Raw genomic sequence first — 13,408 nt, forward strand, 5'->3', positions numbered from 1 at the left:
AGAGAGACAAAGAGTTAGAAATTAGTGTCAAAAAGAGTATGAAATTGTCTTTGGTTTCAGGTGCATATGCTCTAAACTCCTTAACAATACTATCAAAACTTGATACAATGCTTTCATAACATAAGGGATTTCTAAAAGGTATGTGCTTTTTGTTTTTATTTATATTTTTAGAAAGTGTTTAATCTTTGTAAGTGATTAAGGTACTCAGACGTAAGTAAACTCATTAACAACACTATCAAAGCTTGATACAATCTTTTCACTACATATGAGATTTCTAAAAAGTATGTGTTTTTTGTTTTTATTTATATTTTTGGAAAGTATTTAATCTTTGTGAGTGATTAAAGTACTCAGATGTAAGTAAAATTAAACGTAAGATACGAAATAGTATAAGTTTATATTTCCCTATTCAATTATTGTTTTATTTTTAATCTCTTGGCATGTATATTTAGTTTTAAGAATTAGAAATTATAAACCTTAAATTTTAGATGTTTAGCCTTCAAAAGTTTACGTGTTTTCTTTAAAAAAAAATACTTCTAAAGAAAAGAAAAGGAAATAATAAAAAAATTTATATTGAAAATAGTCAAATGTAAGAACTAAATATACATGTACATTTGATCAAACATAAAAGGGCATATAGTGATATTTTTAAAGTCTAATTAATTATGGTTACTTATGGATATATTGTGTTACAATTTTTTTCATTCATTATATTTTAGTGATGTATAATACATAATCGAAATTAATTTTTCAAACATTATAACACATATGAGTATTATAGAATAACTAATAACAAACACGCGCATCGCGCGGTACATCCACTAGTATATAATAAAGGTGCCGCAGACATTTGAGAAAGACAATTTATATTTGATATTGCTACAAAATTTTCATTATATTTTTGCAAACCAAATTACAACAAAAACAACCTCCTAGGTTGTGAATCATTGTTAAAAACAAATGGCTGGGGTGGGTTATAAGTGATTTGCTTGAGATTTTTAATTTTTTTTTTGAGTTATTTTGGATTGTTTTAATGAAATGTATTGCAAAATAGGGTGTGTGTTTGACATTAGCTTAAAAAGTCAATTTTTTTCACTATTAAGCTTATTTTTGCTACTATTCATAAGTTCTATTGCACTTTTTGGTACTATTCATGAATCTCACTGTACTATTTTAGCTACTTTTTAGTTTTATCTACAATACTTTCAGCAAAAAAAATTTTAATTTCAACTAAATAAGCTGTTATAAATAAACTCAGAGAATGAGATGTAGGACATGCTAAAATTGAACGGTTAAAGTAGAAAAAGTGACTATTTGGTAGATTAAAATAGAGAAATTATGCCCATGGGATGCGAATGCTCTTACAAGTTGCAACAAATCACAAAAAGTTCCAATGTCTCGTTTTTCATTGAAACAAGAAATAGCTTTCTCACTTCTTCATTCTTGTATCAATTTGTAAAAGAATTTACCCGATTTCAAATCATCAAAATAGTTGAAAGAAAAACAAAGGAAAAAGAACCAATACCCTAGTTCGCAGGGACTGGTTTCAGTTCTCGTAGGGGAAAAAAAACCCAAACCAAGACCCTAGTTCTGACGGCTTGTTTTCGTATTACAAAGGACCTTTTCAAACTGCATAAGTGGAGACACCCTTCTACTTTTCTCCAAACATAAACACCTTCCATGGATCACTATTCATGGTTGGTAGTCAGTACTCAAAAGACATAAACGCACAATAGGCTAAATGGTCAGGACTTCTGTTGTGAGTCTTGTGATCTGCGTACACAATTTTTTTAGTCAATATAGGTGCTCTTCATAACAACAAAGGAGAGAGAGTGCACACACAAATAGAGAGAGAGAGAGAGAGAGAGAGGTTACTTCAATCCTTCAGTATTTTCTTCGGTGTTCCACATTATATCTTTCAATCCTGATGAGAAACTTTTGTAGAACTGCCATATGGTCAGAGCATTGACAAGAAACGAATTAAAATAGTGAACCTTAGCCCTTGAAACATGTTAGTATGTAACATCAACCTTTTATTACCAAAAAAAAAAAATGTAACATCAACCTTCCATTTAATTTAGAAATAAATAGAGGAAAAAGTAAAGTAAAGCAAATTCTGCTCATGTTTGCTTACTCATTTTTTAATTACTTAAAATTTTAGAAAATCTACAAAACAAAGCCACTAGTTGTATTAGATTCAGTTGTGTGCAGCAGTTATTGTTGATTCAGGATTCTAAATGATGAAAAATCAAGAATCAAAAGATCATTTGACTTCCATTGTTTTCTACACTTTCCGACCAACCAACCAAAGTCAGGAAGAAAAAAAGTTTACATGCCTTGTGAAACTCCAGTGTGTCACCTCCAGTCTTTCGCAGCTCCACCATGTGCAAGGAGGGAGCCACCTCGAACACCTGAAATTGAAAAGAAATCAATTGCACAGAAAGTATTTTGACATGGTACAGTCAAATTTGAGAATTACTAATTATACAAGAATTCAAAATTTATAAGCGGCAGCCTCCAATATTTTTAAACTTCAATGTCTAAGGAATAACTCAGTACCTCAGTTGCAACAGAAAGGTGGCCCTTCCTTCCAGTTTTGTCACCTTGCAACTTCATCTGGAATGATTGGAAATTTAGAAAGACATACGCAGGAATTTTAAACTTGTATAACGTGGACATAAAACAGCAAATGAAACAAAGCAAATCCAATCAACCTATCTAACACAAGAAATGTTACCTTGTAGTTTCGTTTGTGAACATTAAAGCCAAGAGGCTTAGCAGTTTCCTCAATTTTAGACATAATTTCATTCGCTGGGGACTGGGAAGTGAAACGGGTTTCTCTCTTCACAAGACCCTGTATAGATAAATTTATAATCAAACAAAAGCGAGGGGATTATTAGCAGCAATAATAGCAATCGGTAACAAATATAACAGAAATCAGCACAGAAAATGAAATCCACCCCAAACAAATAAATAACATGTTCTACTAAGGTTCAGAATGATTTGGTCTGTGGTTAGATAAAATTAGTCACCACAATGTGTTTAGAAAACACAAGCTCTTGATTGGAAACAGTCAACCCAAAATCCCAAGGCACTAGTTTGGCATACAGTTTTTTTTTTTTTTTTTTTGAGAAACAGTTTGGCACACAGTTGGTATTTCAATCTTACAAACTGTGCTCCATGAGATATCAATTTCCCATAACGCCATATTTGAAATATTCATAACCAGAAAATGAAATTTTGATATACATACCATCTGCTTCTCGAACAAATTTTCAAGATTGAAACTTGGGGACCTAGATATAAGTTCAAAAGCATTCATGGATACAGGCCTCTCCTTCCTTTCTGTTATAAGATGTTCCTGCATAATAAACACACACATATATATAAATTTTCAGGTAAACTTGACCTCATATCAATGCGTTCGGGCTGACTAGATTGTTAGTTTACAATCCCATTGTAAGAGACCAAAGTAATATCCAGTGTCAAGATTTGAGCACTGGGACATGGATGTTCTATCAGTACCACTAAACAATGACAGAAAAACAGTCTGTATGAAAAGTCAGTAACTGGCACATTAACCAGACATCTTGACTGAGAAATAAAAGAGAAACAAGATTAAATCATCTCACCTCCGAGTCATTGAAGACAGCATCTACATCATCAAGATTTACATTCTGCTCCTCTTCAAAATATGCTGGCTTGTACTCTTTCTTGAACCATTCATTTTCCAGGATTTCAGGAATTGTTATCCGCTGAAATAAAGCACCACCGTATACACCACAAAAGGCATGAATGCTATGAATGCACCATATTAAACATTACATATACCCTTGCTATTCTAACAATGCTCCTGAATAATAAAATTCAGGAAAACGTTCATTAATTAATAAATTCTGAATCAGTAAAGGGTTTGGAGCTCACTGTAAGAGGGTTAGGATCAAGAATACGCTTTATCAGTTTTGTTGCACCAGGTGAAAAATATGATGGATACATGAATTGAGCCTTGGCAATCTGAAATTCATATCAATACATTGATGAGTTTAATCAGATTTCATCATATGAAAAGAGGATACAAAATCTGGAAAGACTTACTTTTTTATACAAAGCAATGAGATTTGGTTCATCAAATGGCAAGTACCCAGCCATAAGTACAAAGAGAATGACCCCACAAGACCAAATATCAGATGCTGTACCATCATAACCTTTATCATGTAGAACCTGAAACAAAAATATCACATGAGAGAAATCAAACATAGAGTTGCACAAAATCATTCTGCTATTTACAAAGTTGTAGGTAGATACCTCGGGAGCAACATAATTGGGGGTCCCACAGGCAGTGTGAAGCAGCCCATCCTCCTGCAGTAAGGAGAAAGTAGCTAAGGTCTCCCCAATGCACAAAAAAATTTCTCATTTTCCGTAGAAAAGCAATGTACAATCTCCACTAACAAAATCAAATGGGTGAGCTCTATTTACAGATGAGGTACATACATCTTCACTGAAACATTTATAATTCTGTGTAACTCAAATAGAAATTAATGTAAAAAATTGGAAAAAAAATACTAGAGACTCATGAGAGTGTGAAGCCTTTTTAAAACACAGAAACTAAAAATGAGAGGGTCTCAAAATCTTATAAATCAACTCAAAAACTAAAATCACCATCCAAAACTCTAAAACCTCAACTTGCTCACAGGTCTGGGCAACTCAACTTAATAATTGGTTAATTGACCGAGTAAATGTAGAAAATATTTGAGTTTATCATAACAATGTAGAGAATATGTTTCCAAACTTGGCCTAATCACTAGTTTAAATGAGATAGTACAGGCTGAGTTAAAGCAATCCCAATCTGCCACTAACCAATCAAATGAAAATGGAAACAGGTCTTTATGTGGCACACTGAACCATATAAAAGTAGTGCTAGTAGACATTTACAAGCGATTTGTGGAACCTCTTTGCCCTCTTCTTTAGTTAATAAGACAATGTGAGAAGCCTATAAATTCAAAGCATGGTATAAGTGTTTGAACTACATTGGTCTTGCTAGCTTCAATAAAATCAGTTAGACACAATTAAAGTTACATATTTTTTCAGTTTTCAAATTCAAGAATACCTATGACCTCTACCAAAGTCCATCTCCTCAACCAACGTACCCAAACCCCAACCCTGAGACTAGTTCCTCTCTTTCGTAATCAGGTCATTGTCATTGTAACATATTCTTACAGTAGTTGATCCTTGATGACTAATTGTCCCCTATTTTTTTTTTTTTTTAATTGGTAAGTTACACATACACCCAATAGGTCTTAAACCCAAGATCTCAGCCTCCACCTAGGATTGATAAGGGAGAAGGTGCTAAATGAGATAGAGCTCAATTGCCACAGATTATCCCCTATTTATAAACTATTTTTCAGTTAGGCGTCAGAAAGAGCCTGCTATTGAACTATTTTGATCCAATATGTCACCTTCCCCATTCCAAAATATTTATGCAAGTGGCTCTTCCAGTTAAAGACTGCAATAATCTCAATAAACTTAATAAGAACTTCCTCTGGGGCTCCTCAGAGGAGCTTAAAACAATTCATCTTGTTGGTTGGAGCATACTTGTCAAACCCTAAGGGGAAGGAGGGCTGGGAGTTTAATCAGGAGAGCAAAAAATATCGCTCTTCTAGCCAAACTCAATGGGAAGCTGGAACAAGAAAAAGATAAGATTTGAGCCCGGGTACTTGTAAATAAGTAAGAAAAGTTGGTAGACTAAATTCGAATAATCTAAACGGGTTCCCCATCTCTATCACCTGGCCAGCTGTGGGTAATGTGGGGAATGGAATAACTACAAGAGGCCCATGGACCCAAAGGCTGCAAGAGTAAGAAAAGAAGAAAGGGAAGTTGTAGGTCCAGCCCAAGGAAGTTGTAGAAGGAACGAGTCAGGCACCGAAGGAGGAGAAAGCGAGGGGATCTTACTGGGAAGCAAGGTCCAGTTCACCAAGGAGCTTCTCTCCCTCTTTATGCACATGGCCAAGGAGAATCTTATCCTTGGCCCACTACCGATTGTACAATCTAACCGAGGAAGAATCGAGGAGTACTTGAGAACCAACAGAGAAGTACAGCCGACAAACCAAGAAAGGTAGGAGTCCAAATTTTCTGTCCCACTTTTTCTGCTCCACTCTATACTCCACCAATAAAAACTTGTCACGTATTCACCTAATTAATTAAATACTACTATTAATTAATAAAGGTAGCATTAATAAGTCAATAATGATAGTATTTAATTAATTAGGTAAATACGTGGCAAGTTTTTATTGGTGGAGTATAGAGTGGAGCAGAAAAAGTGGGATAGAAGATTTGGACTCAAAAGGTAGCGCCTAAATTTAGCAACATTTACCTCCACATTAAATGACCGTACCTACCAGTTCAGGCCACATTTATTACTGAATGACTAGTCAGGACAGTGCCCTCCACTCATACACCCACTTACTTCCTCAAAAGAAGGGAGGAGACCTTTGATCATTAAGTATCATCCTCCCCACTCCTCCACCACACAAAAGATCAAAGAGAGAAAATCCCAACTTGAATAAATAGGACCCCTCCCCCATTAGAATGGAGGGAAGAAAAAACAACAAAGTGAGAGAGAGTGTGAAGTGTAAATCCTAACTTGTAAAAATCTTCATTGGCTATGCCAAAGAGAATATAATGACCTTTGTTATTCACTTCAATCTTATTAGTCTTTATTTTGATCTCTTGCTTAGATCTTCCATTGAGCATTCCCTTCCCATAACTTAGAAATTAATTATAACGATCATTTTACTTTTCCTTCCTAATTTGACTCATACAGGTACAATATTTTTTCTGAAGGTGTGTTAGCCTATTGGGAGTGGAAATATATTAGCTCCTGGCATGAATGATCGCTTAAAGGTGGTTCTTTGAGAAGTTTGATCAAAGGGCCTTTGAATTTAGGAGAGGATAATATGAGGGTAGCTGATAGTGCTTCCCCTGCAAGACGTAGTTTGGGATTCCTATCTTCTTCTCTCCCTTTCAATATTGTCCAAGCTATAAAAGCAATTCCTACTTGGTTGTGGATATGGGCACCATCTATAGATGTAAATTTTGATGCTAAGAGTGTTTTAATATAGCGAAGGGTCAAAAATCCATTTATCAAAGCTTTCTCCCATGGTGCTTAGCTCTCGAAAATGAAAGCTGATCCACATGCCAAGTCTTTTTTCCAGCTTTGCACATGTTAGAATACAAGCCCAACATGCTTTGAGTCTATTGTACTATTGTACTCCACTTATACTGCACTCCTGTTACTTGTATAGCAAATACTCTGCCTATACAAAAGGCGGTCCCTTGTATACAAGAAAACATTCAATCTTTAACAGAAGGCATAACAGCGTACCAGTTAAAGAAGTGCTTTCTAGACAAGGCCTAAATATCCCTGTGTCCTGTCCACTCTGAGTCTCTTTTGCATTCTTTAAGGGACTGCACTGACACTAGGGTGTTCTGTAACAGACTGGGAAAGGAATACCCCCGGTGGCTATTCACTCATTTAGTTTGAGCATTCATGGTTGGTTAAAGGGTAACTGCTGCCCCAATACCAAATTTGGATACCAAAGGGATGATATGTATCAGAAAGGTATCATTTCTATTTCCGTTTGGAGTTTGGACCTTCTGGTTGCACCACATCAGAGTCATTTTTCAGCAAGCTCAGCCTAACAAAGATCTTCAGATGGTCTGTATTCCAGTATTTCTCGTTATGTCAGGCTTGAATAGAATAACCCAAGGTTGGTTCAAACTTTATACTGATGGTGATTTTTGTGGTAACCCTGATATAGCAGGTGCGGGATATATTATAAGTAACTGCCAAGTTGTTTGGCAGGCTTGGTGTCACTACCATTGTCATGGATAAGATTTGGACATTAAGGGATGGTCTTCAGTCAGCCATTCATCTAGGAATAAACGCTATTGAAGTAAAATTACATGCAAAAGTCGTGCTTGATATGATCCTAAACAACCAGAATTCTAACAGAAACTTTTTTGGCTTCCTATCGGACAGCAGGGAACTTTTAACAGCTTTCCTCAGCATTGGGTTAAACATATTTTAAAGCTAGAAATTGTGCTGAATCATTCGTGAAGTCAGGATGCCAGCAGCAGAATTTCATTTTGTATTCTGTAACTCCCTCCGATATTTTGTCTTTGTTGGATTTAGATTCTTTCAGTTTGTAAGTTGACAGGCTTGTAACCAGTGCTTCTTATTAGTTTGTTTAATGCATTCCTTGCGTGAGTGTGATTTCAAATATATCAGCAACTTTAATATGGAATTTTTTTATATAAAAACTTTGTATGGAATTCAAAACCAACCTAAAAAGGCTACTATTACATGAAATAAACTTAAAGATCCTGGCAATAGTTGAATGCCACTCACCCGTACTTGCTGTGCAAATGCACTTAATCCAAAATCTGAAACTTTAAGAACACCATATGAATCCAGAAGAAGATTCTCAGGCTGCAAAAGATGCAGCATAGTACATTAATGATCAATCAAAGCCTGATTGAATTAATTACCAAGAAACAAAAACACCATCCCTGAAAATGCTCAATAAGTAGTAACTTTATGTGGAAAGGTAGGAAATTTGGCAAACCTTCAAATCTCTGTGGTACACGCCTCTACTGTGGCAGTAATCTACAGCATTAATGAGCTGTTGGAAATATTTCCTCGCTTCATCCTCTTTAAGTCTTCCATTTTTGGCCTGAGAATCAAAGAGCCTATGAGGGAATCTGTTTTGAGTAAATAGAAGAATATCGCCCACTGGCTGGTGATTACACTTCCATGAACGCAAAAGTACAGGTTCATATGACCGCAAAAGATGAGTACCATTGAATGAATGCGTAATATAATCCAAGTATAACGCTCCAAAAAAAAAAGATCTTACTATTTGGTCAAAGAGCTCGCCACCACCAACAAATTCGAGAATGATGTAGATCTTTGATTTGCTTGCCATAACCTATGCATGCAGAACACAGATAATTTTAAACATACACATTGAAAGTGTCCTACTTAAAATAGTGCAAGGAGAAGGAAATTGCATATTATTTTTCAATGTCCTTTGTTACAATCCACCCTCTTATAGTTGAGCTATATGCTATACATTGGTTCAGTTATAATAGTAAAACTCCTATCATAGGAATATGCTCTATCCATAGCCTTCCCAAAACAGAATCTGTACATTTAAAGCTTTGGATGGAGGGGGAGAAGACTCATAAGAGGGGAGTAGATAAAAAGGGATGGGTTTAATCAATCTAGTTTGGATGTCTTTTAGGGGGGAAGGATATCTTACTCCTCCTAACCTGTCTCTTTCTTTTCTTTTTTTATATGATTCAGTAATTGGAGGTGGGAAAATTTGAACCCTAGATGTCTCAGTTGGAAACACTTGGAGGTACCAATTAAGCACAACACTCTTGGCCCTAACCCCTCTTTTTTAATTCCCCTAAATTGGAGGAATTTTGAGGGAAATTCCACTTATATTAAAAATAAATAAATAATTGTCCATTTTGCCATTATGATGTCAATTTATTTATGATTCTCTAAAATTAGTAAAAGTTGGTCCTAAGTGTCATTTTATATGATAATTTCTCTCTCTTCTCCTTCCCTACTTAATTTTAAAAACATCCACATAAAGGGGAGGGATATTTATTCTCCTTCCCCCTACTTAATTTTTACAACATCCAAATAAGGGGAAGGGGGTAATCATTCCCCTCTCCTCTCATTCCCTCCCTTATGGCCTGTTTGGGAGTTTAGAGAGGGAGGAGAGTAGAGGGGAGTAGAGGGGAGGGGAGTAGTGGGGAGGAGAGTAGAGGAGAATGATTACCCTCCACCTTGTTTGGATGTTTTTATAATTAGTAAGGGGGAAGGGAGTAATTAGCCCTTCCCCTTGTTTTCAACATTGTAATTTTATAAATACAATAAGGGTAAATTAGGTAATTTACTTTATAAATAATTTTATGTGCTCTACTCTCCCTCCAAATCTCTCCAATTTGGAGGAATTAAAAATAAGGGGGTTGGAGGTAGTTAAAACCCCTTCAAACCCCTCCAAACCCCTCCCCCTCCTTCCTTAAAAAACTCCCAAACAAGGTAATTGAATTACTCCCCTTCCCTCTACTCTACTCCCCCTCTTTTTTTAAACATCCAAACATGCCATTATTCTTTGCTCTCCTCTCCCTCTAAACTTCCAGACACACTTAATGACAATACTTAGCCAATAAATGGAACACATGCTTAAATGCTTTCTTAGACCATTTGACACCAAGTCCATGGTTCTAAAGGCCTACTTCGGTTAGCATCAAGTGGAGAGAGAGAGAGAGAGCAAAAATATGGTTGTTGCACATATTCTTCATTATTTTTCCTCAACTATGATTTTTTTCAAAATACTTTTCCTGACTCTGTTTATGAAAGTACTATAGGCCAAATATCAACTCACTTATTTCATCATGCAATTCTTATACTATTACACCTAACTTCAAACACCTATACTATTACAACCCACTTTACCACCACCTATTACACCTAACTTCAAACACTATTTCCTCATAAAGTAAGGAGATTATGTAAAGAATTAACAATTAATTGGGTAGAAATCTTGCCATTCAATTAGAATTCCAATGTTTTATTGAAAAATGACATAAAAGTAAAACATGAAGTCATTTTTTCATTTTTCTAATGAGTGCGTTTGACCTTAAAGAGAAGAAAAAGACTAAAGAGTTGTTTATACAGTGACCTCCACTTCATGAGGCACAGTCTCCAGCTGGTTATGCTAGAATTTAGTATTAGGTATAATTTATTTATTTTTTTTAATACAAGATAGAAATTCTACTCTAACATAATATAAACATATATCTGTATGAAGTTTCCTCTTAAAGACTTAAACCCCAGCCCTTCCCTTCTACACCCCATACGTACTTATACTTGTGAAGTGACCACCACACCAAGGATGCACAATGGTTTTGAATAAACCATGATGCACATTATTGAAACAAAACATATTAGAAATGAGCTTAATTGGAAAAAAGAAAAAGAGACGATCGTTACCTCAAAAAGTTTAACAACATTTGGATGCTTGATCAGCTTCATTGTCGAAATTTCTCTTTTTAGCTGCCAGAAGAAGCATCAACAACAACAACAACAAAATAAAAATTAAACGACCCTTTGCTCCAGGTTTAAAAGTAATCAATTATAGATACAACACTAATCTATAGCTTAACATCACGAAGCAAATGGAATGCGAAATGCAATACAACAATCTTTATTTCAATCAAACTGAAAATAATAAGAATGATACCAAGGGTGCGTTTGGCTCCAGATTAAAAAGCCGGCTTATTTTCCTATTCAGCTTATTTTTTATACTATTCATAGGTCACACTACACTTTTTGATACTATTCATGAGTGTCATTATATTATTTCAACTATATTTTACCTTTATCTACCATACTTTCAATAAAAAGTTTTCAATTTTAGTAAAATAAGCGGATCTCAAACAGACCCTAATAAAAAGAACTGTCCACCATAAGGTAAACATATTATATTAATTTAATGAAAATTATTACTCCCTCTGCCTCACTTTGTTTGTCCTTTTTGAAACTTTTTAAAGGAACTTCATTTATTATCTTGTCTGTTTTATAAAAATGTATAAATTTACAATAAAACCCTTAAATAAATTTATCAACTTTTTTTTAAAAAGAGTTATTCTTATTGAGGCAACTAAAAAAGTGTCCTAATTAAATTGATTTTTTAAATATTTGTTAGTTTTTTTTTAAAATAATTTTGAAAATAAAAGAGAGATATAATAAGAATATTAGTAAATTTATTTATTTATTTTTAGAAACAGGACAATATCCTGAAATGGAATAGAGTACAAACTAGAAAAGGGATTATTAGGTTTTTTTTTTTTTTTTTTTGGGTATGAAAGATGATTAGAAGTTTGGAACACAAGTATCTCCATTTCTCCAAATGCATCGTCAATTAACAAAATTATCTAACTTTCTAGACTAACCACAGTGAACGACAAAGGTCAGTGGACTCTATCTCTATCTAACAATTGGGACCCATGTACTCCACTCTTTGGCTACATGTCGTACACGTGGCATCCAAATTATCCAGAGACTCACATGTGGGCGCAGCCACAGTCGTACAATTGTTACACCTCATTAATAATATTAAAATAGATTTTGTTAACTGAAACTTTTTACCATTTTTATACTTTTCTTAAAAATAGTTATAAAAAAATTTCTAAAATTATTAATAAAAAAATACACTAAAAACATCCATTATCCTACCCTTAATAAAATTACTCAATTCATTTTTTTTTTTAATTTGTTTATTTAGTACTTAATAGTCCAAAAAAAAATCTTTTGGTGTAACGGTACTTGCATAGATAAGAAAAAAAAAATGATATTTCGTAAAAAAGAACCAAAAAAAAGAGAGAAAAGAAAAAGAGAGTAATTACATGTTCGACCATCTTGTGACGGAGGACTTGTTCGCGATCGAGGATTTTAATGGCAACGTTGTCACCGGTCTCAACGTTCTTGGCGAACTTGACCTTGGCAAAGCTACCCTCACCCACGGTCTTACCAAGCTCGTACTTCCCCACATGTGTCCTCGTCGCCGGTGTCTTTCTCGAGCTCATCTTCATCTCACTCCACCGTCCGATCAAACAAATATCAGATCGTGTGTTGTGTGCTCGTGTACTTGGATTTCCCCTTCGCTTTTCGCTTTTGTTTGCAAAAAAACACTTTTACGATGAAAAAGATAAATGCTAGTGTTACTGAATCAAAATATCATAATTCATAAACCATGAAATGAAATGATGATACTTCATGGTTTTAACGTTTTTATATGGTACCAGACCACTGTACCATGAGGTCCAAGACTTATCTATCTATTACTTACCTCAAGTGCGCGTTTTGGCCGCGTGCGAGGCCCCCACTAGATAATGATTAACCAAACGTCCGTACAAATTGCACTTATAAAAATTTGTCACATCAGTCATTTTTAAAAATAAATACAAAAATTTCGATGGGACTTTAACTACAGCAAAATTATGTGGCCATTACGAGATTGGTAACGGATATGGTTGGTGAGTTTTCTAAATACAATAAGTATGTAATTTTTGTAAGAGTTTATATTTTCGCTCCGTTTATTTCGATGAAAAACTTAATGTATAAATAATTTTTTTTATTTTTTAGTGTTTAGTTGCATAAAAAAAAGATGAGTCAAAAGAAAATTATTTTTGGTCAACATAAAAAGTATGGCTTATTTTTAGAGATTGTTTTCCATTAAATTTTTTTGGAAAACAACTCTATCTCACACCAAGCTAAATAAGGGAAGTTAAGAAATTTTTTTCAACTCAATTAAAGTTGCTACCAAACATGAGA

General features: G+C 34.5%; 1 protein-coding gene across 2 annotated transcripts; it reads right to left on the reverse strand.

Moving 5' to 3' along the window:
* Positions 1-1,373: 1,373 nt before the first annotated feature.
* LOC142638642 (CBL-interacting serine/threonine-protein kinase 9) lies at positions 1,374-12,910 on the reverse strand. Of its 2 annotated transcripts, none has more exons than XM_075812688.1 (15): positions 12,481-12,910; positions 11,066-11,128; positions 8,913-8,984; positions 8,622-8,729; positions 8,405-8,485; positions 4,303-4,356; positions 4,093-4,218; positions 3,922-4,011; positions 3,630-3,752; positions 3,251-3,358; positions 2,735-2,851; positions 2,557-2,613; positions 2,334-2,408; positions 1,873-1,943; positions 1,374-1,770 (listed from the first exon to the last, which is right to left on the reverse strand). In XM_075812688.1, exons 1-15 carry the CDS (start codon positions 12,664-12,666, stop codon positions 1,743-1,745), a joined length of 1,359 nt encoding a protein of 452 aa, XP_075668803.1. In that variant the 5' UTR covers positions 12,667-12,910; the 3' UTR covers positions 1,374-1,742. The 2 variants fall into 2 exon arrangements, with proteins under 2 accessions (XP_075668803.1, XP_075668801.1); XM_075812686.1 differs by having other exon boundaries at positions 8,622-8,804; positions 12,481-12,841.
* Positions 12,911-13,408: the final 498 nt, after the last annotated feature.

This window comes from Castanea sativa, chromosome 6, assembly GCF_040712315.1.
Source record: "Castanea sativa cultivar Marrone di Chiusa Pesio chromosome 6, ASM4071231v1".
In the NCBI taxonomy this organism is placed as follows: Eukaryota; Viridiplantae; Streptophyta; class Magnoliopsida; order Fagales; family Fagaceae; genus Castanea; species Castanea sativa.

What these genes read in the sequence shown, in the direction of transcription:
- LOC142638642 (XM_075812686.1), bottom strand. Translation starts at nt 12,666, where the DNA reads ATGAAGATGAGCTCGAGAAAGACACCGGCGACGAGGACACATGTGGGG. An exon ending in CATTTGCACAGCAAGTACGG is followed by an intron (nt 4,357 to 8,404) that starts GTGAGTGGCATT and finishes TCCTTACTGCAG; the next exon opens with GAGGATGGGCTGCTTCACAC. An exon ending in TTCACAAACGAAACTACAAG is followed by an intron (nt 2,614 to 2,734) that starts GTAACATTTCTT and finishes CAATCATTCCAG; the next exon opens with ATGAAGTTGCAAGGTGACAA.